Below are 26,081 nucleotides of genomic sequence, written 5' to 3' on the forward strand. Positions count from 1 at the left end.
GGTATATTCCATCCAGGGATGTCTAACTGAATTTTTGAAGATTTAGTAAACAAATTCAATGCTTTCTTGTGCTGTCCTTTGTTGTTCAAGTCTCATCATCATGCACAGATTCAGTTGTTTTAATTTATTCAAAGTTTTAATACTTGTGTTTATAAAAATTTACATCTAATAATTTTATTAAGATATTTGTTTGAATTGATCTTATTGCACTAAAACACACTGTGATTTTTGGGATACCCTGTATACCATTAACATTATATATATACAAAGTGTGACAAATTCCTGGAATGGATGGCTTCATAATCTTGCACAAAAGGTAAGTTAGGCAGAATTATTTGACTGTGCATGTTTGGTTGTGTCTTTGTCATTGCCATGTGATCTTTCAAAAATCAAGCCAGTAATTTACAAGCAGTTGAAATTGCATGCTTTTTTTTATTGCTTTACTTTGAAAAATGAGAGAATGGTTAGAACAGCACATTAACATCAAGTTTTTCAAAAAGTTAAGAAAAAGCATAAGTGAAACTCTAGACATGTTAAACATAGTTTATGGTGATGATGCCTTGAAAAAATCTAGTGTATGAGTGGCATAGGGGTTTAAAAAGGAATGGGAAGATGCCAGGGACAATGAAAGAAATGAATGGCATGACCATAAACCCATTGAAGGTGTGAAAATGTGGAAATATTGCAGTAGTTAGTTCAATCTAACACACGATTAAGTCTGAGGTTAATGGTAGAAGAATTAATTTATCTAGAGAAATAGCAAGAAAGATTTTGATGAGGGATGATTTGGGAATGAGAAAAATTTCTGCAAAGACGGTTCTGTGGATTTTGATTGAAGATCAAAAGCATTATGGCTTGATGTTTATTCTGATCTGTCTTCCAGTTGTCTGTTTTTGATCGAGGATTACTGGTGATGAAACTTTGTACTTTTAGTACAATCCTGAACAAAGCTCCAATGCATGCAGTGGAAAACATCATCTTCACCAGACTGAAAAAAGCACATTGTCATGGTTGCAGATCAAGACAATGCTTGTTTTTTCAATTGAAGTGGTAGAGTTCACTTCAAATTTGTTCAACAAGGCAAACAGTGAACCAACTGTTATTTAGAAGTAGTGGCAAGGTTATTATCAAGCTATTCATAAGAAGAGATCTGAACTTTGACTGAAAGATTGAATCATCCATCACAAGATGGATGATTCAATCAGACAGAGTGCAGACAGCTATTACATCACATGATGTAATAGCTGTCTGCAAGTTACTGGCTAAAATTCAATCACAAGTTGAACCTCCCCCCCCTTATTCACCAGTCTTAGCCCCTTGAAACCAAAAGGCATTCCTAAAACTTGAAGGAATGCCTTGAAAGGACACAAATTTTCTGACTTTTCAGATGTTCAGCATCATGTGGTGTCAATAATAAAATGTATTCCAGAAGATGAGTTGTTCTAGAAATATTTTAAACAGTGGCATCATTGTCTAAGTGCATTGCTTCATAAGGGGATGCTTCAGATGTGATAGTAGCCACTGGTCTACAGGTAAGTAAATATAGTTTTTACATATGCAATTCAAAAATTTAATTGTCGCTCTGTATGTGTGTGTGTGCTTTTTTTTTTTCCATATTAAAATATATTTCATTGTTTGGTGTTATGGTGTTAGACCACCATCTTGTTTATTGAATACTTGAAGGTGGCTTGAAAAGTTTCATGTTTGGCCTCCTAAGTAGGGTTTCCAGACTATGTAAAAAACATAAAATTTATATAAAAAAAAAAAATAGAAAAAAATCCTTACCTCAGTTAGGAATGTCCCTGTGATATATATGCTTTAGGTTCACAAAAGTCTTTTCTGAGTGGAAGTTACATTTAAAAAAAAAAAAAAAAGGAATAGGGTAAATTTCAAACAGATGTCTTAATGATGATTATATGCATATTTTTATACAAATATTCATATTGCAAATACACTTAAAGGAACTGAATCTGTATAATGAAGGGAAATCTGGATGCCTAAGGAGTGCACAAGAAAATACTGAATCTCTTCACCAAGTCTTCAAAGAGGATCAGAAATTATCAGTTAGGAATTCATCCCGCAGATCGAAGTTACTCAGAACAGCAGTTCACAGTTGAATGCAAGATTCAACTCTGAAGAAAAGCCTTGCATGTTCAGATGCTGAATGACTTGCATGAAGGTTATTCAAGATGAGCAGCAGTGTGTGTGTGTGTGTGTGTGTGTGTGTGTGTGTGTGTGTAAATTTTTCTGAACTACTATTTTGGGTATGTTGGTATGTTCCATCTCTAGGATGCATTCCTGATAATTTCTGATCCTCTTCAAAGACCTTAACAGATTCAATGCTTCCTCATGTTGTCCTTGGGTGTCTAGGTCTCTTTGTCATACACAGATCCAGTTCTTTTAAATTTATTTACAAGTTAATACTTGTATTTTGTATAAAAATATAATATGATTGCATCCTTAAAACATTTCTTTAAAATTTATCTTATTGCACCAAAATACTGAGTTTCAAGGCCACAGCACTTTTAGAAAGAATTAGACAAGATAGGAGAAAAGAAGGCAGTGATGCTAATGATATCATATGATTTAGAGTCTAATTAGGGTAGAAAGCTATGATTGTAATAATAGTACAGTTTTTCTATATAGAAGTGAGTTTGAAGCTGTATGGTGTGAAGTCTAACAAGATCAACTACATTGTGGAGTGTTGCTACAGACCTAGTGGATCATCTGCTAGTGATGGTGAAATGCATTACCAAACAAGCCTAATGGTACTAAACGATTAATCATCATGGGTGACTTTAATTATCCAAACATTGATTGGGTAGCAGTGAATTCTCATGAAAAGAATGAAGCTGAATTTATTGAGCTGTTGTGTAACAACTTCTATAAGCAGCATCTGACAGGAGATTCTCAAGGTCAGTGGGTATTAGACCTGATTATAGTGTTGGAAGGATTTCAGCAAAAGACATGGCTGTTCTGCCTCAAGTTAGTGACAGTGATTATGCTATACTGACCTGAGAAGTGTAAGTGCATGGACATTCCATTTAGAAAAGGTTGCATGCTGAACTTCAAAACTCAGAATTATGATCAACTGATGAAAATACTAGGTTCAGTCCCATGGTATTGGTTTAGATGAGAAGGATATTGGAGTTTATGCAGAGGTGGATCAAGTGGATGCTGTACCTGACGACTGCAAGGGGGCCTTGAGCATCAACTTTTCCAAATGTAGAAATTATTTAACTTTTTTTTTTTTTACTATTCCTATTTCCAGTTCATCAGGAGAAAGATCTTTCTCTGTCTTAAAAAAGGTAAAAAACTACCTAAGAAGTATGATGTCAGAAGTACTATTGTATATGGAACAAGAAGTATTAAATAACATCAATACTTCAAAAATAATTGATGAATTTGCTAGAGAAAAATTGAGGAAAAAATTTATTTAACTTTATAAAAACTTTATATATATTTTTTTTCTTTTAATATTTTATGCCAGATGATATTATAAAGAAAAATTTATTGCAATGTTTTGAAACAAAAATATTAAATGATGACATATTATGTATGTTTAATTTTTTGTTATAGTGAAGCCCTAGTTCTCTTTGTAGCATATACATATATAAATACTTTTTATAGGCCCCCCCCCCCATAAATTTTACCACCAGGATCCCCAGCTGGCTTAATCCGCAACTGAGTCCATAAGAAGTATTTAAGAAATACATCAGTGATGCAATATTGGAAAGTGCCTGTGAAGTTGAAACAATAAACAGAGCAGGAGTGAAATGGATGGGCAATCTTATTAAGCAAGAGATTCCTAAGAAAAAGATGATGTGAAAGGAATACCATATGCACAGAGATGATGTTAGTTATGAAAATTATTAGGCACAGGTCATAAGAGTTATAATTATTGTATGGAAAGCTAAGTGTGAGTAAGAAAAGAAACTGTCTCTGCAAGCTAAAGACAACCCAAAAGAATTCTATTGTTATGTTGCAAGTAAAAGAAAGAATGAATGTGAAAGAATAACTGTTGAATGCAGATGGTGTATATGATTGGCAAATGAAGAAGAGATTGTTCAGCTAATAAGTTCCCATTTTGCTAAAAGCTGTCAATCAATCTGTTGTAATACAACATAGAGCTCAATGCTACCTCTGCACTGGAGGAAGAAACTTACATGTATAAGGAGGAGGTACTAGAAACGTTATGTAAACTGAATATGAATTTGGCAGTAGGGACTGATGGGATATCAGCACAGATGCTACAAGGGTGCTCAACTGAACTGGCTGTTTCTTTGATCTAGCTGTATGATTTGAGTCACAGCAGAGGGAAGATTCCACAGGAGTGGAAAGAATGTATGATGATTCCATTTAACAAGCATGGTGCAAACACTGATGTGTGTGTCAAATCTTCACCATCACAATGGGGTGGTGGTGAAGATTTTGGGAAAGTTGGTAAGAGATCACATTTAGAAATGGGTTGACAGAGAATTTATGCTTTGCAATGAACAGCATGAGTTTACTAAGTGAAGATCATGGCTGAATAACTTGCTTAGATTTTATAATAATGTGATGGTTGAATTAGATAAGACGAATGGATGTATTGATGCTTTGCTAAAGTTTTTCAGCACTTGCAGAATGATTTGAATAATCTAGAATTATGGGCATGTAAAAATAATTATCAGTTCAATGTTAGTCAACATAAAATTATACACTCTGGTGTACTGAGATATCCAGTGGCATATTATATTGGTATGGTTATGAAGAAACTGACCAGGCTGGGAATTTTGGAGTTTTAGTTGATAACAAGTTGAAATTCAGCGACCACATAGCAATGATTGTAAATAAAAGTCAGAGAATAGCTGCAATGCTGAATCAAACATTGATACATGCAAGGATAAGGAAGTCATTTTGCCTCTTTACAAGGCCTTGATATGATCTCATCCTGGTTTACAAGATGATGATGCAGATACAGCAGAGAGGGCACAAATGAGTATTATATGATGATATCAGGACCATGGGATGTAGATATGAGAACAGACTGAGAATTTGTGGACTGCAGACACTTTTCAAACAGGAGTAAGAGTAGTAATATAATAGAGCAGCAGTTCTTGAACTGTGGGTTGCAACCCTCTGGAGGTCTCAAAAAAAGATTCTGAGGATAGCAGCAAGCATTGATAAATGTGGGTAAATTAAATATTTATTATAGAACTACTAAACTTACTATATGCTAAAACCTTTCATTCTATATTTGCTTACTTTACTGCAGAAATAAATGCCAAGTATGATTACATGATTATTTAAAAGAGGTAGCTGATAATAAAGAGTTTAAGAACCTGTGTAATAGGGAACTATAAAAGTTCTGAAAGGATCATATAGGATACCAGTAGATGGAATTTTTTATTTTATGGAGGGTGAGGAGAGGATGATAGGGCATCCATAGAAGTTGAGAATGAATGCAGTCAAGAAAGGATCAGAACTTGATTTTTCTCTTGAGGTAGTATGTGATTGGAATGGCATGCCTTTGGAGGTCATGAGTGTAGATGATCTGAATGAATTCAAGAGAAGGCCTGATATGTTATGTGAGCCCTCCTCATTAATTCTGTTTATATCACACTGTCAGTGCTATTTTGTATTAATCTGTTATGAATTTTTAATTCTGCATAATAAAGAAAGCATTTTGTTGCCTTGTGTGAGACTGCTGCTTTGCTTATTGGAAGGCCTTAAGTGGCTTGAATAAGTTACATGTTTGATTTTAGAAAGCAGGGTTTCTGGACTGTGTAAAAATTAAATAAAAATACAAAAAATATATAAATATAAAAAAAATATAAAAAATCTAAAACTATAGGTACGTTCCACAACTAGGAACATACCTATAGTACATTTCTGCTATAGGTTTAGAAAAATCTTTTCACATAAAAAAAAAGTCCTGTTGCTTTTGTCTCACAAAAAAGGCATGTTTATGTTAGTGAAATCTTTCTTGTAACTTTTTTAAAGTTGCAACAAATTGCAACTCAAGATTTGCTGCTTACGTTTTTATGTTATAAAGTTTTGCTAAAGTTTATATCAACTGATGTTTTGTAATGGCTAAGAAGCTGTAACATGTGGAGTTAACTATATGAAAACTAAAGCCTTATGAGGGGTGCCCTCTGTGGATGCTGTTGGATAGCCTTAGATGTTGGATAGGAGGCCTAAGAATTAAAGTTTCCCAAATCTTGGGAAGTTTAATACAACCATATTACTAATTCTAGATGGAAGAAACTATCGTGGGGCATGATAGTTTTTTTCCATCTGATTCTGTGCAGGTTATCCGAGACATGGTCTTCTAGACCTGACTGACTATAGTTGTGGCGGTGGATGCATTTTTTTGTGTTCATCTCAGTCAGTAGTTCTTAACCTGGGATGTACCAGAAAGTATTTCCAGGAGTGCGAGAGAAGTTTCTAAATTTTCAATGGAAACTACCGCCTGACCACCTGTGAGAAACTAGCGAATGCTAAGTCGACTTTTGGGACCCACACTCCTACCCTCTGTACCTTTGCCTCAGCGCATCGCACTTACCAGCACATGCAGTACAATAAGAAACTGGTTGATGTGCGCACATGTTTGCATACTCTGAGTACGAACGTTAACGAGCTGGTTTGACGCAGAAACAAATACTAATTTTCTTTAATTTACCAACATTAATCAGTGACTAAAGCCCATACCAGATACGATCAATTAATTACATAAAGGTTTTCTGCAAATTTTGAAAAATTATAATTATTTTATTGATTGTAGTAACCCTCGTTATGTCGAAAAAACGCCAATGGAAAGACGATTATGTTGCTTATGGATTCACTTGTACAACAGAAAAAGATGGTATGCAACAACCACAATGCATTTTATGTTGCAAAATATTTTCAAACTCCAATCTTAAACCGTCAAAGTTGTTAGAGCATTTCAACAATCAGCATGGTGTTGAATCTGCAGGACATACTCTTAACATCTTGAAGTATAAGAAGGCACGATTTGATGCCAACAGTACTATCACAAAATTTGACGTTGCGGCAGTTCAAAAGCCCTTGTTAGAAGCTTCTTATCAAGTGGCATATCTGTGTGCTAAGAAAAGAAAAGGTCATACAATAGCTGAGGAAGTGGTAAAACTATGTGCACTTGAAATTGCAAAAATTGTATTGGGTTCTGAAGCACAAAGGAAAATTCAGCAGATTCCGTTATCAAACGATGTAATTCGATCGCACATTCAAGATCTCAGTGTTGATATTTTACTGCAAGTAGTAGAAGATATCAAAGCCAGTCCTCTAAAAGTGAGTGTCAACTGATGTTGATAATTGCAGTCAGTTGTTGGTATATGTACTAGATACATTAAGGAAAAAGAAATGTTGGAAGAATTTTTATTTTGTGAGCCACTGGAATTGACGACAAAAGGAATTGTTTTCAATCATATTAAAAACTTTTTTTGAAACATCAAATACCCATGAATGTGATAGCCTCAATTTGCACTGATGGTGCCCCTGCAATGTTGGACAAAAATTCTGGATTTTTTTCATACATCAAGACAGAAATACTGCAAGTTACAATAACGCATTGCATGTTTGCATCTTGCATCAAAAGCTTTGCCAGAGAATTTAAAACAACACTTAACTACTGCAGTAAATGTAGTAAAGTATATCCGAGGATGAGCGCTTAATCATCATATCTTTCGTGCTTTGTGCGAAGAAATCGGTGCTGTTCATACTGTGCTTCTTTATCACACTAAAGTACGGTGGCTAAAGTACCAAGGTACCAAAGTACCAAGGGCCGCATGCTAAGCAGGGTTTTTGAATTGCGTGAGGAAATTATACAGTTTCTTACTAACCAAGATTGTGATTTAGTTTTGAAAAAAGAGAAGCAATACTTCAACTAGCCTACTTAGCAGATATATTTAGCCACCTGAACGAATTAAACACATCAATGCAAGGATTTGGTAAGAACATAATAACAGCTAGTGAAAAATTATCTTCATTTATTGAAAAAACCTAAAAATTTGGAAACGTTGAGTTGAAAATGGGAATTTTGCAAACTTTCCTTTGCTTGATTCAGTTGTTCTGGAAAATGAGAAAATAATAATTATACCTGAAATTGCAATACACCTCCAACAATTGAGTGAATCATTTCATGGATACTTTACCACAGGAAATATTAGCAAAGTTCAGAGATGGATACTGGATCCATTTCTATTTGACCCAGATTCGATGGATGACACCTATTTAATAAAAGACAATCTTATTGAAATATGAGCCAATGCACATATTCAAATGGAATTTGAAAAACTGGACTTAGAACAATTCTGAGGTACACAGTTAGAACCTTATCCACAGCTGGAAAAGCAGCATTGCAGACACTTTTACCATTTGCCACCACCAACCTGTGTGAAATGGGATTTTCATCACTTTTGCACATAAAAACAAAACCAGAAATCGCTTAAATGCAAGTGATGACTTACACGTGGCTCTTTCAAAAAAGGAGCCTTGCTTCAAAAGTATTATTATGAATAAACAACAACTACATAGCCATTAAAAATTGAGATATTGTTTTGTATGTATATGTAAATATATGTGTTTATTTTTCAATAAATAAATTATCTTGCAATAGATGTAATTTCCTAAATAAAGAAATAGAAACACATTTTTCAAGGGGGTGCGAGAACTTATTTTTAGATTCAAGGGGGTGCCGATCACTAAAAAGGTTAAGACCCACTGATCTAGGTGGATGTTAGCAGATTTCCTGTTAGAAGTTAGCATGATGGTTTGCTGAAATGCCAAAATATTAATAATATCAAATGTGAAATGTCTTTTACCTCAGCAGACATGATTAGCTTTATTAATTTCCTAATATTCCCAAGTGAATTTTAGTAGTTAAAGAAAAGAGTAAAAGGGCATGCAGTAACATGTTTATTTATTTAAATGTTGTATAAGCAAACTGACATTTGTAAGAGAGAACATTTTGAAGACTTTTCTAATTTTTTATATATTGTTCTGTAATTTTCTTTCACCAGGTGTGTGTGCATGCATGCGTGCGTGCGTGCATGTATACATACATACATACATGTATGTATTTTGTCCTTTGCAGGCTTCCAAAACAAGGAGAAAAGAACATTCTGATTACAAGTGCTTTACCTTATGTGAACAATGTTCCTCATCTTGGAAATATTATTGGTGCTGTTCTTAGTGCAGATGTATTTGCCAGGTAGTTGAAATTTTTATTTTATTTTTATTGTATGTATAAATTACTTTGACTAATTATTGTTGACAGTCTTACTATTTCATTTGCATGACACAGTTGAAGTCAGGTATGCTAACATGTTTGTCATTATTTAGCCACGTTTCAGAAAGCATTAATATCTGGAACTGCTGAGTTGAGATCTTCAGAATGAGCTGGAAGAATTTGACAATTAAGAGACACATCAGACATTTCTGTCTTTGTCAAACCTTTCAAGCTTGTTTTGGAGAGGCACCATCAATTACTCATTTCCCAATCTGTGGTGAAAGGCCTTGTCACCAATAGGAGAAACAATGTAAAGTCCATTTATATCAGTTACTCTGGACAAGACAACTGATATAAATGACTGCTTGCAGTTCGTTGATATTCATATGCAACCAAATCAAAAATTCCTCCTTGAAATTTATGTTATGGCACAAGCTGAAATTGGGAAAAGTGATTCCGTTTAGCTGACGTGCTTTTATTGTTATTTAAAAATTCCCAGGATTTCTGGGAACTAACTCATGGAGCATTTGGAAATTTGATCCAAAGTCATTTAATGTTGCATGTGCATTCTTCAAATTCATTACTTACCAATTGACACATAGGATTAGAGAGAAATTAGTGAAAACACTAACTCTAACTTTTCAGCAGTATACATGACAAGACAGTGCTAATGGATCCAAAAATTGGATTGAAAATGAAACTTTCAGCTGATCAATAGAGACTATAGATATAAACATTCTGAAGAAATGGAGTAAATGGATGTATCATATGTTATCCATTCACTTCTCTGTTAGTCATATTAAAAATGATATATTAGAAAAGAGTAGTATAATGTCTCAAAGAGTAGTATATGGTCTCATATTTTGTTGACAGATGTGTATTAGTAAAACTCAGGAAATGTGTTTATTCCTACCAAGTCGGAATAAACACATGCCTGTCTTCGTCGTACCTTATGTGAACTCCTGGGCAACATTTTTTATGATTACGTTATGCAAGGGCAAAAAACAGCAAGTACCTGATGCTTTCAAATTGGGACCAGTCATAAAGTCAGAAAACATTGGTCTTCCGAGATATCTGGGTGTTGGGCATTGGGCTGACGACTGCAACCTGGAAAAAAAAATTACCTTGTCATGAAATTTGAAGAAACACTAACTGCCGGATAGACTAAACAACAAAAAAAATGGCAAATGTTTAAAGAATCAGAGAATTGGATCATGAATATACTTTCTATTTACTGGTCTTGTGCCTTAAGAATACTACTGGAGCAGTTGGATAAATATAAGTTACATATTGTTGCTCTACAAGAAATAAGATGAACAGGAGAGGGGATCAGCGAAAAGAATAATCAAATTAGATTATATAGCTGCCAAAAGAAAGATCACATTTTGGAATAGGCTTCATTGCGAACAAGAGGATAAAACATCTTATCGTGGGCTTCAAAGCAAAATCACCTGGAATGTGTAGATTGCAAATCAAAGGATGATCTTTTAATGCAGGTTTATTTATGCATATGCTCCAGCTGAAGAAAAGAATGATGCTGAAAAATATATCTTTTATAACGATTTAGATGAGATCTGTAGGGAACACCCAAGAAGGGATATTAAAATTATTGTATGTGATTTGAATACCAAGATAGACAAAGAGGACATACAGGCCAACGGTTGGAAAATATAGCTCACATAACGAGTCCAGTGATGATGGAAACAGATGATCAGCTTTGTTTCTTTAAGAAACATGGTTATTGGCAATACAATGTTTAATCATAAAGACATTCATAAAATGACCTGGAAGTCTTCCAATAGAAACACCTTCAACCAAATTGATCTCCTTCTAACAGATGCAAGACACTTGTCCAATTTGATGGATGTCAGATCCTATAGAGGGACAAATATTGACTCTGACCACTATTTAGTTATATCAAAGATTAGAAGCAGAATCTCAAATGCAAGGAAGATGTATGGATCCATGCCAGACAGTTTAATAATGCAAGACTGAAGGAATCAGAGGTTAAAGCCAGATATGATGAAAGAATTAATCAAAGCTTGTCTAATCTAAGCGAGCAATAGTGAGAGTGTTAATAACACTTGGAAAACTTTTATGTGAAGGTGTGACTTAACCAAAAAATTAAGCATGTAGATAAATGCAACAAGGGAACTGCACTTGTAATGCAGTAGACCAATATCATATAGCTAGAAAGGAAGAAAAAAAAGGCATAAGAATAGAAAGAAGAAATACTATGAGGGTAAACTTGAAGAATTGGAACATTTCCAAAATATAAAAGTAGAACCTTTTATCAAAAGTTAAATAGAAGTTTCCAATTCTTCAAGTTTACCCTCATAGTATTTCTTCTTTCTATTCTTATGCTCCTTTTTTTTTTCTTCCTTTCTGGCTATATAATATTCCTCTACAGCATTACTAGTGTGGTTCCCTTGTTGCATTTCTCTACATGCTTAATTTTTTGGTTAAGTCACACCTTCACATTCTACATTGAATTCTACACTGGAAAGAATTCCAGCCTAGAACAGTGTTATGTAGGGATAAGAAGGGCATAATCCTTAGTGGGAATGAAATGATACCAGAAAGATGGGTAGAGCATTTTGATGAACTATTTAAACTATTTTACCCATGTCATCCAATTGATCGGATACTAATTATCTGATCATTTGGATGGCATGGGTAAAATAAAACAGAAGATTTAGAAGCCATGTCAACTTATTACCAAAATTTGTAACAAGAATAACAATATTCAAGGAGAAGAATGAAACAATCTCAGGTAAGTGGAATTCAGGCTTCATATGCCCTGTCTATAAGAAAGGTGATGTAATGATCTACTTTAACTATAGAGGAATCAATTTATGTACTACTTCATAAAATTTTCTGCAATATTCTATTCAAGAGACTTTACCCTTATATAGAGATTGCTATTATCAAGGTGAATTCAAGAGTTTGAATTCACCTTGATAATAGCAAGGTGAATTCAAGAGTTTGTTTTGGCTCAGACTTGAGAGTTGGAAGCAATATAACCTTTATGGATAGCTGTAAGTTACTATAAGAGTAAGCTGTAGTTATGAAACTAACATGTGATCATTTTATTTATTGCACTGGGAAGATGGAAATTTTAATTATAAGGTCATGAACTCAGAAGAGAGTTTTGTTTATGAAGTACAGAAGATGCAACCATAAAGAGTAAAACTTTTATTACTTAAAATGGTTTGCCTTATTTAAACTACAATAAGCAGGAAGGGCAAGGATTAGGTGATTTTGCTAATAATACTAGTAGCCATACTATACCATACTTATTACATATTTAGTCAGTATTGCATATTTAACTATATTCACAAAATTTTGTGAATTTACTTCATAGAATATGCTTGTTTAGTTTCTTGACAATTGTAAGCATCTGGAAAGAATCAAAAGTCTTGGTTTACTGTTTCACATTATCAGGGATTTCCAAAAAATCAGTTTTTCTTGGAATATTCAAACATTTATAATAAAGTTTAATCCTCACTAGACAAAGTAGAAGTTATATGAGACTTTGGTCAAACACTTGTTATAGTGAGTGAGACATTTGATTATAATAGTGTTTGAATAATGAGAGTATTTAGCTTGCTGAGCTGACTGGAACGTCAGTTAATTCCTTCTCAGTTTTTTATGAATAAATGAAATCCTATTACATCGATCTTATGCAGTGTACTGCAGGTGCAAGTGAAGTTATCCAAACAGTTATTTACAGATGACTTTCATTATAGCAAATGTGTAGTGGCTACAGCACTAGTTTCAGGTAGGTTGTTATAGTGAATTTTCTTTAAAAAGTCTCTTTGAAAATTTCTTATCAAAATAAAATACATTTTATTTTATATTATATATCATTTTAATATATATTACTTTATTAAATTTTATTTAATATTAACATATTAAATACAATTTAATATGCTAATGTTTGAACTGAATGCTGGTATTCAGTGAACTTATGAGTACAATTCATAAATTGTATTTTTATGTAAACAGGTACTGTAGATTGAGAAGATACAATACACTGTATATATGTGGAACAGATGAGTATGGAACAGCAACAGAAACAAAAGCTCTGGAGGAAAAGACAACACCAAAAGAGATCTGCGACAAGTATAATAATCTACATTCAGAAATTTACAAGTGGTTTAATATCTCTTTTGATTATTTTGGAAGAACTACAACTGAACAGCAAACTAAGTATGTTTCAGAGTTGTTTAAAACATGCTTTTAATAATAAAAGTATTCCATTTGTTTTCATTTTGTCTCTCTTTATGTTTGTATATTATTTTGTAATGTTTTCAAAGGATCTGCATATTGGATTCATAATTTATAGTATGTGTTTAGTATAATATGATATTTTTTTGTAGAACCTTTTAATGTATCACACTCTGTCAGTAAATTGATAGGTTTCCTGTGAACATCTTATACCCTGATACTAGTATTCTGCAGCTAGGAGAGTGTTCCTAAGCCTGTTAAAAAAAAATTATTATAATTTCAACAGTTAAAAGTTTCCAAGTTCTAGTTCCAACAACAACTCAGATACAGATATTTTCTTGAGAATAAAGTTTTCTTAAGAAGTTATAGTTACAGAAAGGTGTTCTATTTTCTTTTATGTTTATTTCTAAATATGATTAATCATATCATATCGTTTTTCAGGATTGCCCAAGATATATTTTGGAAACTTTATAACAATCATTATATTTTAGAAGATGTAACAGAGCAGCTTTTCTGTGAGAAATGTGAACGGTAAGGAACTTGTCAAAATTTATAATTTTTATGTTATATATATATATATCAGAATTTCTATGATCAGCTTTTAAGTCACAAATTGGTATGATATTTGTATGTCATATTTTTATGATTTGTTCACGCATCATGAACTATGATTTTTTATAGTTAATTTTCTGAATTTATTTTCTGACATAGAAACTGAAGACAAAGATATCCTCTGTTTGGACTAATTACTGTGTGAAAGATTGTTAAATGAAATTAGAAATGACAGAATGGGGCTGGAAATATTCAAGAGAAATGACAGAATGGGGGCTGGAAACATTCAAGAGAAATGCAGTTGGGAGTACACAATCATTTTTGAGGCCAAAAATCCATTAAATTTATGAAAATGCAGTTGGAGTAGATAATATTGAGTTAGAAATCTTTGAATAAGACATGGTCAGAAAATCAAATTCTGGAAGCTTGTTCTCATAGTACCTATCTGTAAAAAGGGAAATAATAATAAATGTGAGAATTACACAGAACTTTCTCTGCTGAGATAAGATTTATGCAAACACATATTAAAGGAGGCTAAGGAAAATTGTTGAAGAGAAACTTGGAGAACAAGCTGGTTTCAGTTTTCAATAGGGATTGCCCAATCAGATTTTTACTTTAAGACAAATAGCTGAGAAATCATAGAAATATAATAAGTATCTAAATTTTGTAGATCTGGAAAAGGTGTAAGACACGGTACCAAGAGAAAAGCTATTCATAATGTTCCAGTTATATGGTGTAAATGGGACATTATATCAAGCAATACATAGTCTGTATTTGAGTTGTAAATCAGCAATTAGAATTGAAGGAGGTACAGGGAGATGGTTTAATGTTAAATCAGGTGTGCGACAAGGGTGTACATTATCTCCACTGTTATTCATCATCTGCATGGATCACATTATAAAGGATGGTATTCATATGAATATCAGGTTTAATGGAAATTGGTGATGCATTATCTCAGCTGCATTTTACACAGATGATGTTATGCTCTTAAATAAATCCAGTACTAGTTTTCAGGATTCTCTGAGTGGATTGAATAACTGCTGTAACAAATTTAGCATGATAATCAGCAACAAAAAGACAAAGATTAAAAAATAGGCAGGAACAGAAGATATCACGTTGTATCCTGACAGACCTACTAAAATATTTCAACTATTTAGGAACAATTTTTAGCAAACATTGCAAATTAAATATGGAAATAGACAATGGAATATGCAGAGTTACGTTTGGTATGGTGGGATTAATAAGTTTAGGTGAAATATGAAAAATCATTCAAACCTCTAAACTACGAGGGGGGGGGGTCTGAAAAGTTCTCGGCCTAACAACGAAAAAACGAATTTATAATTTCAAAATTATTTTCATTTTTCAACATAATCTCCCTTAAGACTAATACATTTATTCCAGCAATGCTCCGTGCCATTATCGTATCCCTATAGTGGTTCTTAGTAAGATCTGCAAAATACCCCTCTACAGCTGCAATCAGTATTTCCCGATTATTGTTTTGCTCATTTCCAGATAATTAATAAACAAAATGCCTTTAGCATCCCAAAACACTGATGCCATGACCTTTCCTGCTGATGGAACCGACTTTGTCTTCTTTGGAGCTGAACAACCGGCTTCTGTTCTACTGTTTTGACTGCTGTTTGGATTCTGGTGTGTAATGGTGAATCCAAGTGTCTCATCCATAGTAATAAATAGATGCACAAAATTAGTTTTATTCTTGTTAAAACGCTCTTCAGAGATTTTCATGCAAGTGCATTTTTGATCTGCTGTGAGCAAATGCGGCACCCATTTTGCGCAAAGTTTTTCATTTGCAATTCTTCATGCAAAATATATCCTAACATTCTTTTGAAATGCCTATAGTCTCAGGAATTTCATGCACTTTGACTTGCCGGTCATCCAATACCATATCGTGCACTTGATCAATGATTTCTGGTATTTTACACTTTTTGGACGTTTTTCACGTGGATCATCTTCAAGACTAGTACAGCCACATTTAAACTCAGCAGCCCATTTCTTAATTGTCGAAAACGAAGGAGAAGAGTGCTCATAAACTTTTATGAACTTCGAATGAATTTCTTTTTGCATTAAATCTTCTTTGACACAGAATTTTATAACCACATAATACTCAATTTTATCCATTACAACAGAGACAGACAACACTTTTGCTTCAGACAGCTGTATAAAACAAACTACTTTATAGAATGACTTGCAATTTCACATGGATGCTTATGACAGATGTACCAACTTAGAAAAAAAAAAATTTTTGCCGAAAGTGCTGCCATCTATGGTCTAGGCTGAGAACTTTTCAGACCACCCTCATGGCTATATACAAAATAGGTTCAAACCAGTTTATCTTATAGAATTGAGAGCTGGATTCAAAATAAAGTAGTAGATCAGGGTCTGGAGGCCACATATATGAGAGTTCTGAGAAAAAAAATAAAGGAATAAATAGATATCATGAATAGCAGAATCATATTAAAAATGAAGACATTAGGAAGTAACTTGACATCATTGGCATTCGGGAATGTCAGTAGAGCTCATTTTTGGTGGTATGGTCACTTAAGCTGGATGGGAGTGAAAAGGCTAGGAAATTATTTTTTTTCTTTTTTTTTTTTGAATGTCAGGAAAGAGACTGAGGAAGATCAAGATCTAGTGGCAGTTAGAAGTTCTTTAAAAGACAAGAATATAAGATCTGACAATATTGTAGTTCTGACATATAGCAGATCAATTTGCAGTAAAATTGTGAATAGGAAGTTTGTAATAATGTAATCCTGTCATGTAGTGCTATCATAATATCCTGTATACCCTTAAGGGGGGTTTATCAGGAATTTGATGATAATGAAGATGGTGATACATCCTCCACTAAAGGAAATGTATGCCCAGTCTTAGCTGTGCAGGCTCCATGCTTGTTGTGTACCATACTATATTGAACTCTTGTTCCATATTTGTATATAAAGGGATAATTTTGTTATATTCATTGCAATAGGGCAACACATTAATCACACTTAAGCATTTAATTGACTAAAATTGATTATAATACAGATATTTCAGTATACATATCCCAAACAATCCCTACTGTAGATATTACAGCCAGCAAGAAATTCAAAGATCACCCAACAATGAAGGTACATGGAGAACAGAATTTTTTTTGTATTCATTCGAAGGACAGCCAGATAATTCTTGTTCCATATGAGATCTGGTAGTCTAAATCTTCTATTCGGTAATTGTCTGTGCACCCTCCCTTTTTATTATCTCTTCTGACAACATTATAAATATCATAGTTCTTTTTGATATCATGAATACCATTGTTATACCAAGACTCAGAAATCCCCATAATATGCAACATAATTTCTCTAGTTAATAATTTTTATTATTATTATTATTATTATTATCTGAGATTTCCATGGAGGAGCCTGTGTAGCTCAGTGGATGTGGCGTTTGCCAACCACCGCGCTTGGCCACACGAAGGAAGACTTGGTTTCGAGTCTAGTCGGCGACTAGAGGAAATTTTTCTAAGCCTTTTTTCGACCGGTTCCTGAGTTAGTCGATCTCTGGCACGGGCAAGCAGGTTTTTCCTCCCGGAAACTCGGGTTTTTCGTCCTGTAAACTCAAGATACTCTTTCCACATCATCTTCTTCTTCTTGTGGATCTCTAGCTTAATAAGGCTGCACATCCATCTCACTCCCAACCTATTTACTCTTCGAACACTAGAGATACATTCAGATACATTTTCATTCAAACACTTTTTCAAAGATTCCCATGCACTGATGACATTTTTTCCATTCAGTAACTGATACCATGGTACCAAAGATAGTATTCTTCTAAGTTGATCATAATTTCCAGATTTGTAATTCAGCATGTAGCCTGATTTAATCAGAGCTTCAGTACAAATAGATACTTCCCAAGAAAGAACACCATGATCACTGTCACCAATTGGTGATAAAATAGCTATATTCTTGACAGAAATCCCTTCTGATGCTATGAGCAAATCCAACACTCTTTGACCTTGAGTTTCTTCTTTCACATGCTGCTTGAGAAAGTTATCTCGCAACAATTCAATAAATTCCTGTTCTTTCTGATCATGAGATTTCTCTTCTACCCAATCAATGTTTGGAAAATTAAAGTCACCCATAATGATTATTCGCTTGGTACCCATAAGGCTAATTGGCGATGCATTTCTTCGTCCCCTACAACTGAACTGCCAGGTCTGTAGCAACATCCCACCATATATTTCATTCTGTTAACCTCCACTTCACACCAAATAGACTCAAACTTATCGCTACGTGGGACATCGTTACCATCATTGTTTTCTTGTATTTCTACCCTAACTGGACTTAAGTCATCTGATATCATTAGTAGCACTCCTCCTCTCCTATCTCTTCTGTCATTCCTAAAAATAGTATATCCATTACACTCAATCTCACCATATCTGATTCTGATAACCAGGTTTCACTAATGCCAACAAACTTATGCCACATCATATTCGATAAAGCAACAAACTCAACCCCTATGTTTCTAATGCTCCTGGCATTTGTGTACAGACATAATAAATTATGACCTAGCCTATTCTTATAATTAGATATGCAATGTATTTGGTCTTGTTCTGGAATTTTCTCTTTTCCCTCCCCAGACATACTTAAAAGGTCCAAACCCAAAGCATATTTTCCCACTCCTATGCCACATACATAACCATGTTCAAAGGCATTTATATCTTTATCATGTTTTTATACCATAGCTGAACTTTCACACACATTTTCCCCATTGCTTCCTTGATGATCTAGTTTCCCAGACTCTCTGCATTAAGTCTCATACCAAGAAGTAATTTCTCTGGGCTTCTGATGCCAAATGAATTCAAGTGAATTCTATTTAAACCATAAGATCTTATTCTTTAAGTATAGTGCATTATAACATATAGATGTTACTTAAAGTAAAAGGAAGAAACTTAAAACAAAAATGAAAAAGAAGTGTTATTAATAATGAAGGAGATATAAATCTTTTGATGTTTAACTGCCAGTAAGCGAAACTCTAAGAACTCGGACTAAGATCTATGAGTTTCATACCGAAAAAACTATCGGCAAATCCAAGTGTAAGTAACCACTTGGTAGTGCAACACCAAGGCAACTCGAATCAAAGGTGGAGCAAGCTCCCTCACTATCCTTGATATTTTCTCACAATGTAAAAACACAGCCCCTAGGGGATGTAATACTGTAATTACATTATGAGGAGAGGTCACTACCCGGACCGGTTTCAACCTTTTTTGAGGTCTCATCAATGAGTAGGTAGACCTGGAAGATAACAAGGTTTAAGTGAAAGGAACTTACATACCTTCAATATATGAAAGGCATAAAGGTGTGCCTGTATATTATAACATAGATTGAAACCCAAATGGCTATTTTTCTGGCAACCTTAATAATAATGAAGGAGATATATCTCCTTCATTATTATTATTATAATTATATCTCCTTCATTATTATTAAGGTTGCCAAAAAAATAGCCATGCATGAAAGCCAAATGGCTATTTTTCTGGCAACCTTAGCAGAAAAATGCTAATTGTTTTTTCTTTTGCTTGTGCAGTATAGCATCTGTTCAGGTTGCAATGTTTTTTAACAGTATATAGAGACATTTTTATTCTAGTCTTCAGAAACAACAGACAGTAAAAAATAAATATTCCGTGTATTATAAGACGTTGTTGATCTACAACAAAATACCAGCATATGTGAAATTGATAAAACAGAACTGCTGATACTAAAAAAAAAAACTAACGAATTTAGGATTCTCGAAAGTGTGGATAATTCCGATAATGATCGTATGTTATGTATACTGAGTCTCAGTAAACAAATTAAAATTCTTGGGAAAATGGAGCGAAATATACACAAACCAGAGAAATACACATAACATGTGCATTTCTTACGAGATGATTTGCTGCTCCATCAAACCATATTTATTTTCAATACTCTCTCTCCCTCTCTTCATGAGGGTTTTTTTTTTTTTTTTTTTTTATTAATTATGCCATCATAAATTCACTTATTCATGTTTAGAATTTATAGGATCATGCTATTCGCTCTACCCAGGCAACTTATAGGACACACATATCACAAATGATAATTATTAATTATTCTTTACCATTAATGAAAGTATTTATACTCAAACTTATTCTTTCCTGTTCTCACATGTCTTATAAATGATGGTTCATATATTTTCATCTTTGAGTATTTCAAATATACCAACCAAATATAGCATTCTCCTTCATTGCTGTTTTCTAATAAATCTTAAAACAGATTGTTCTCCCACTCTATGCAAAAGTATTCAAAGTTATCCTGCAATTAATTGCATTGGACCAATTAAGTGAGTGCTGATGCGCTATTTGAGAAGATCTCAAACTTTCATACATCGATAAAATGCAATCACACAGCCATGGACTTCTGGGGGGGGGGGGGCATGTTGGGAACTCAGTTTAAAAAAATATACATCATATTATACAGAAAGGAAAGAAATTAGCCAGAAGAGATGGCATCAATGGCAGAATTGCATTAAAAATGAAAATATTTGGTAGGAACTTGACATTTTTAGCATTCAAGAATGTGTGAGTATGGCTAATCTAAGATATCAAGAAAAAGGTCCAGAGGAAGATCAAGATCTTGAAGATGGTTTAATGTAAAATGAGGTGTAAGATAAGAAGTGTGCACTCTTAATGCCTGTTTCTTTCATAATGTGATCCATACAGATGATGAATAAGAGTGGATGGATCACATTATGAAAGAAACAGTCATTAAACATAAGTCTGATATCTCTGATATTAGAACCAGAGATATCAGACTTAGCTCTTTGCTATACATGGATGATGATGTACTCCTAAACATCCAGTGCAAGTCCCCAGGATTCTCTGACTAAATTGAATAACATCTGTTACAAATTTGGCTCGAAAATCAGTAATATAAAGATGGTAACAAAAAGAAAATAGTAACAAAACTATGAAAGTAGGCAGGAACATGGAAAACATCAGCTTCATTCTCAGTGGAGAGTGCAGGTGAAGAACAAGTAAAATATTTCACCTATTTAGGCACAGTTTTTAGTGAAGATTGCAAATTAAATATGGAAATAGACAACAGGATAAGCAAAGCTAGCATGTTGGGAAAAAATCATTTGAAAAAAAAATATACAGAAAGGAAAGAAATTAGCCAGAAGAGATAGCAGAGCATTAAAAATGGAGATATTTGCTAGGAACTTGACATTGTTAGCATTCAAGAATATGTGAGTATGGCTGATCTAAGATATCAGGAAAAAGGTCCACAGGAAGATCTTTATGGATTGATTTAGTTATAAGTGCCTTAGAAGACTGAAATGTTAAATATGGCAGTATTGGAGTGCTGATGAGTAATAAACTAATTTGGAGGAAAATTGCTGATAGGATATTTGTAATAATGCTAACTTAATTATGTATTGTCATAGTAGTTTGTATACCCCTTGCAGATACATCTCAGGAAAATAATGACGGGCATGAAATTTAAGGTGACCATTGATGTACCAAAAGGATCAGTCCTTGGTCCATCATTATTCAGTCTTTATATTAATGATATTGGGAAGGATTTAGCAGGTGACATACAGCTATTTGCTGATGATGCAAAGATAGGTAGAATATCAGAAATGAAACTGATTAATGAAACAGTACTTAGAGTTTTGAATAAGCTGGAATTGTTGGCTGAAAATAGCTGTCACTTCAATGTCGGTAAATGTAAAGTTATGTAGTTAGATGTAATGAGATATCAGTGGCGGAGTGTAGATTATGAGGAAAGATTGTGAATTTGTGAACTACAGACTAGCTGTCAAACTTTTGAAAGGATCATGCAGACTAGTAGAGGGGAATTTTTCATTTTATGGCTAGTGAGGAAAGGACAAGAGTGCAATTGTGGGCATTGAGAATAAATGCCAAGAAAGGGGCAAGAGCTGGATTTTTCCTCTCATAGAGCAGTGCATGGCTAGGAATGACTTGCTTTTGGGAATAAAACCAAGCTCTTATGAAAGAGTAGATTACTTATGAAATGTTTATATAAAGACAGCTGCATTGAATTCGAACTGGTCTGATGATTTTCTGTTTTTGCTTTTATGGGAAATATTATTGTATCAATTTTCTACTGATTCCTAGTTTATTATTTTCTTCTTATTATACACACACACACGCACACACATTATTTTATTTCATATTTAATTAATTAGGAATTTTATTGATTAGTTTCATCTTACTTCAGCTGTGATGGTGCTTTTTAATTTTTTTCTGTTATTTCTATTTTTATTTGCCTTCCATTACTCATACTGAACCTTTGATGCTATGGTGAAAATTGTGCATGGTTAAAATAGTTTCACCGAGTTTTTTTTCTTTTGCCCCAGATTTTTTACGACAATGTATCTTGTACATAAAATCAGTTTGATTTATTTTTATCTTTTGAAAGTGCACTTTAACTGCTGCTTTGGTTTATTATATAATACTGCATGCATTTGGTATATTTGTCAGAATGTGTTTTTGAGATTACCTTACAGATGTATCCATCCTGAATGCATCTGTAATTTCAGAATATTAACATGAAAGGCATTTTTAAAAGTAATGTCCAAGCATTCACAACACTTGGAGTGAATGGTCGTGAAACACACATGATCTTGCTTTGGTCCTTCATCCTTTATTACAGTTAAGTATATAGTGGTGAATGACTGAAGTTGTGTTTCCTATATTATCACATACACAATGGATAAGTCTTTTACAAGTATGTTGGAGTGTGAAAAACAGCTTGCAGTAATAAAATTGTTGATGCGTGAAAATGTGATTGCTATTGAAATTCACTACTAATTACAAGATTTTTTATAATGAAGCAATTACAGGTGAGTATTCCATGGAAAACAGACAACAAGAAACAGCAATGGTGTAGCCAAAAACCACACCTAATAACTTCCATAAGCAGAAAACTTATCCTTACAGAATTGGGCTACAATAAAGTGTGTGCACATTCAATGTTGCATATGCTAACCATCAAAATGAAACATACTAGCCTAGAGATTTGTCACAAATTGTTTTAGCATTACCAAAGGGAAGGCAGTGCTTTTCTTCACAAAATCATAACTAAGGATGAAGTTAGGTCTATCATTATAATCCTGAAATGAAAATTTAGTCTGTGGAATATCCCAAGCCTTTCTCACCAAGAGAGAGCCAAAAATTGTAAAACTCATCTGTCTGCTAGAAACTGTATGCTGACTGTCTTTTGAGACAGCAAAGTTTTCATTCACCAGGACTGTTATAATGAAAGGACAACGTTGAATTCAAAAGCTATGTGAAAACATGCAAAAAATTGAAACTTATTAATTGTGTTTGGCAAGGAACATCTACAGCTATTGCTTTTGTACATGGTTTTGAATTGCCATGCTGTAAACACTTCAGTGGCTTTCAAAAAAATCAGATTTGAAGTTGTGAAACATCTTTTCTGTAGACCAGACTTGGCATAGTGGCTTATTTCTTAATTTGATAGGATATCAAATTAAGAAATAAGAAATGACATAAATGCCCTTAAGATCATGAAGATCTCAAGGGCATTTATGTCATTTATTTGCTAAAGAGCAAATAAATGACACATAAGTCAAAGCAGACATGAGACAATGGTTACAAACGTAACCTGAAGAATTTTACTATACAGTAACATTGAAAAACTTGTTATGTAGTGGAGAAACTGCTAAAATGAAGGAATAGTTTATAAAAATAGCATGTAAAGGCTGCAAACAATCTTTTTATATATCACTGATATATCTCTTTTTAGATGGGAAGCTATCACACCGAGGTATTACTTATGGAATGCCCTTTGTACAAAAAAGAGAAATGAGAGGATCATTCTGTGACATTTTCTTTTTTTATTAAACACCCTTTTCTTGTTGGAATGTTTGCCCTCATTATATAGATCTTTCCGTGAATATGGTATCATATTCATGCACTGCTATATGCCTGGGTACTTCAGAGATTCATGTCTTGATTTTATTAATGAGATAACTCTGCAGAGGGAAGTTGATTCTAATTTTGAATTGTGAAACTGCTGACATATTGTAGAGTCATATGACCTTTCATTTCTTATGGTTTTTGTGTCACATATAGTGCATTTGTGTAACTCTTTAGTCAGTTCATCATATAGGCTGACAAGCTGTAAATACTACATTCTGGATGATAACCATATTTTGGGATCTGTAGTAGTGTTTTAGTATACAGGTTGTAGTTTGTTCAGGTGACTTACTTGTGAATACATAACTATCATTCTTATGTTCCATTCTTGTGAATAGTATGGAAGTCTAATTGGTTATTTATTTATTTTTTCCCCTTGGGCTAAATGGATCTTGCATGTTGATTGTTCATATATTGTAGTTCATATGTTGAATAATATATGTACCTGTTCTTATATACCTGAGAGAATGCCATTTCTTTGGTGAATTCTTTAAAGAAATAAGCATCAGTCCAAGTTTACACCTGGACTAATGTAATATTATATTTGCCATCTGTTATATGTGCTTAATAGACATGCATAATGAATGTAATGTGTAAGTAGCAGTTGTAAATTGAATTCATTAAAAAGATGGTAAAATAATATACCAAATCAGTTTGTGTGCTGATATTTTAGTTATTTTTTTGTATAGGTTATATTTGTGTAGAAAGAAGAAGGGAATTCAGAATTCATACTAGAAGTATATTTGGCAATGCCAAAATAATAAACATGTTATATATATATATACACACAGGGAAAATCTAAAACAAACATATTTTCCAGATTTCTAGCTGACAGATTTGTAGAAGGTACATGTCCTTTTTGCTTGTATGAAGATGCTCGGGGAGACCAGTGTGACAAATGTGGAAAACTAATTAATACTACAGAGTTAAAGCAGCCACACTGTAAAGTCTGTGGAACAACTCCCTCTTTTAAGAGCTCACAACATCTCTTTCTAGATTTACCAAAGGTAAGACAGCCCAGTGAATAAATTCAGTATGTGTACTTTGTTGAATGATGATCCTTGAGATAGTTATGTTACCTCTATCATCTGTATGCTTTCGTCATTCTCCTGAGATTTTTAGTAATTTCCATAAGATTTGTCATCACCTTCACTGTATTTATCTTCTAGATTATTATAACAGTAATCCATCATTTATCCAACCACATTGGAAAGGCAATTTGCTGTTCTGAAAAATTGAAGGATTGGATAATTGAAGTACATTTACATGGTTCTGTACTAGAGGTCTATTGATGTGCAAGGGTTGATCATAGAGTCATAATGTTCTTGTCATTTCTCTCCTTAAGCTCATTTGCTGATAAAGTGGTTGTAAGTGCTTTATCAGCAAATGAGCTTAAGGAATGACAAGAATATTATCTAGTCCTAACAATCTTACACAACTTCCTGAGTGATCTCTTATTCTCTCCCACCATGTCTTGTATTCCAAAATTTTTCTCCATCTTCTGAATAAAACCCTTTTAGCATCTTAAATGTTTTTGTCATATCCCCCTCTTTTCTTCTTCTCAGCTGAGCTTTATAACATATAGACCATCAGTGTATCCTCATAGAGAGCATGCTACAGAACAGTTGCCATTTTGTTCACCCACCTTTGGATCATCTCACCCACTTTCTCATCCCAAGAAACCAGGACCAAATCTAGCACTCATTATCCTTTGCCCAACTGCTAGCCTTTTTAAATCACTAATGAAATAAAGAACCAAAAGGCTTCACTTTGGCGATGTTAAAATGATTTAAATTAAGGGGATATTTAATCCCACATTATTCCCTGGCGAAAACAACGGGGGCCTTAACCAGGCAACGCCCCAGCAGGCATGAAATTTTGTCATGTTGTACCATCATTTTTTATTTTGGTTTAACTAATAAGAATACAATTTGGTCGGCTAAATCCCAAATTGCCAGCCCATCCTCGTTCGTTCAGTATCCAGGTAGATACCCAATAGGGTGCACCATGAGAAGGTGATTATTGGACATTAGGTCAGAAGCCCTGGTCAGTTCTCTGCATTCCTTTAAAGTCTATGTGGAGGTCTCCTCTCAGTTA

General features: G+C 33.7%; 1 protein-coding gene across 1 annotated transcript in view; it reads left to right on the forward strand.

The window, feature by feature from the left end:
* MetRS (methionyl-tRNA synthetase 1) overlaps positions 1-26,081 on the forward strand; it is a 257,104-nt gene that overhangs the window by 124,700 nt on the left and 106,323 nt on the right. Inside the window, exons 9-12 of the mRNA XM_090413131.1 lie at positions 9,098-9,214; positions 13,241-13,444; positions 13,904-13,993; positions 24,805-24,991. Coding sequence (XP_090269257.1) covers positions 9,098-9,214; positions 13,241-13,444; positions 13,904-13,993; positions 24,805-24,991 — 598 coding nt within the window. The remainder of the gene's footprint in view (positions 1-9,097; positions 9,215-13,240; positions 13,445-13,903; positions 13,994-24,804; positions 24,992-26,081) is intronic.

This window comes from Typopeltis vanoorti, chromosome 23 (genome assembly GCF_054136105.1).
Source record: "Typopeltis vanoorti isolate ZY-2024b chromosome 23, IOZ_Tvanoo_1.0, whole genome shotgun sequence".
NCBI classification, from domain to species: Eukaryota; Metazoa; Arthropoda; class Arachnida; order Uropygi; family Thelyphonidae; genus Typopeltis; species Typopeltis vanoorti.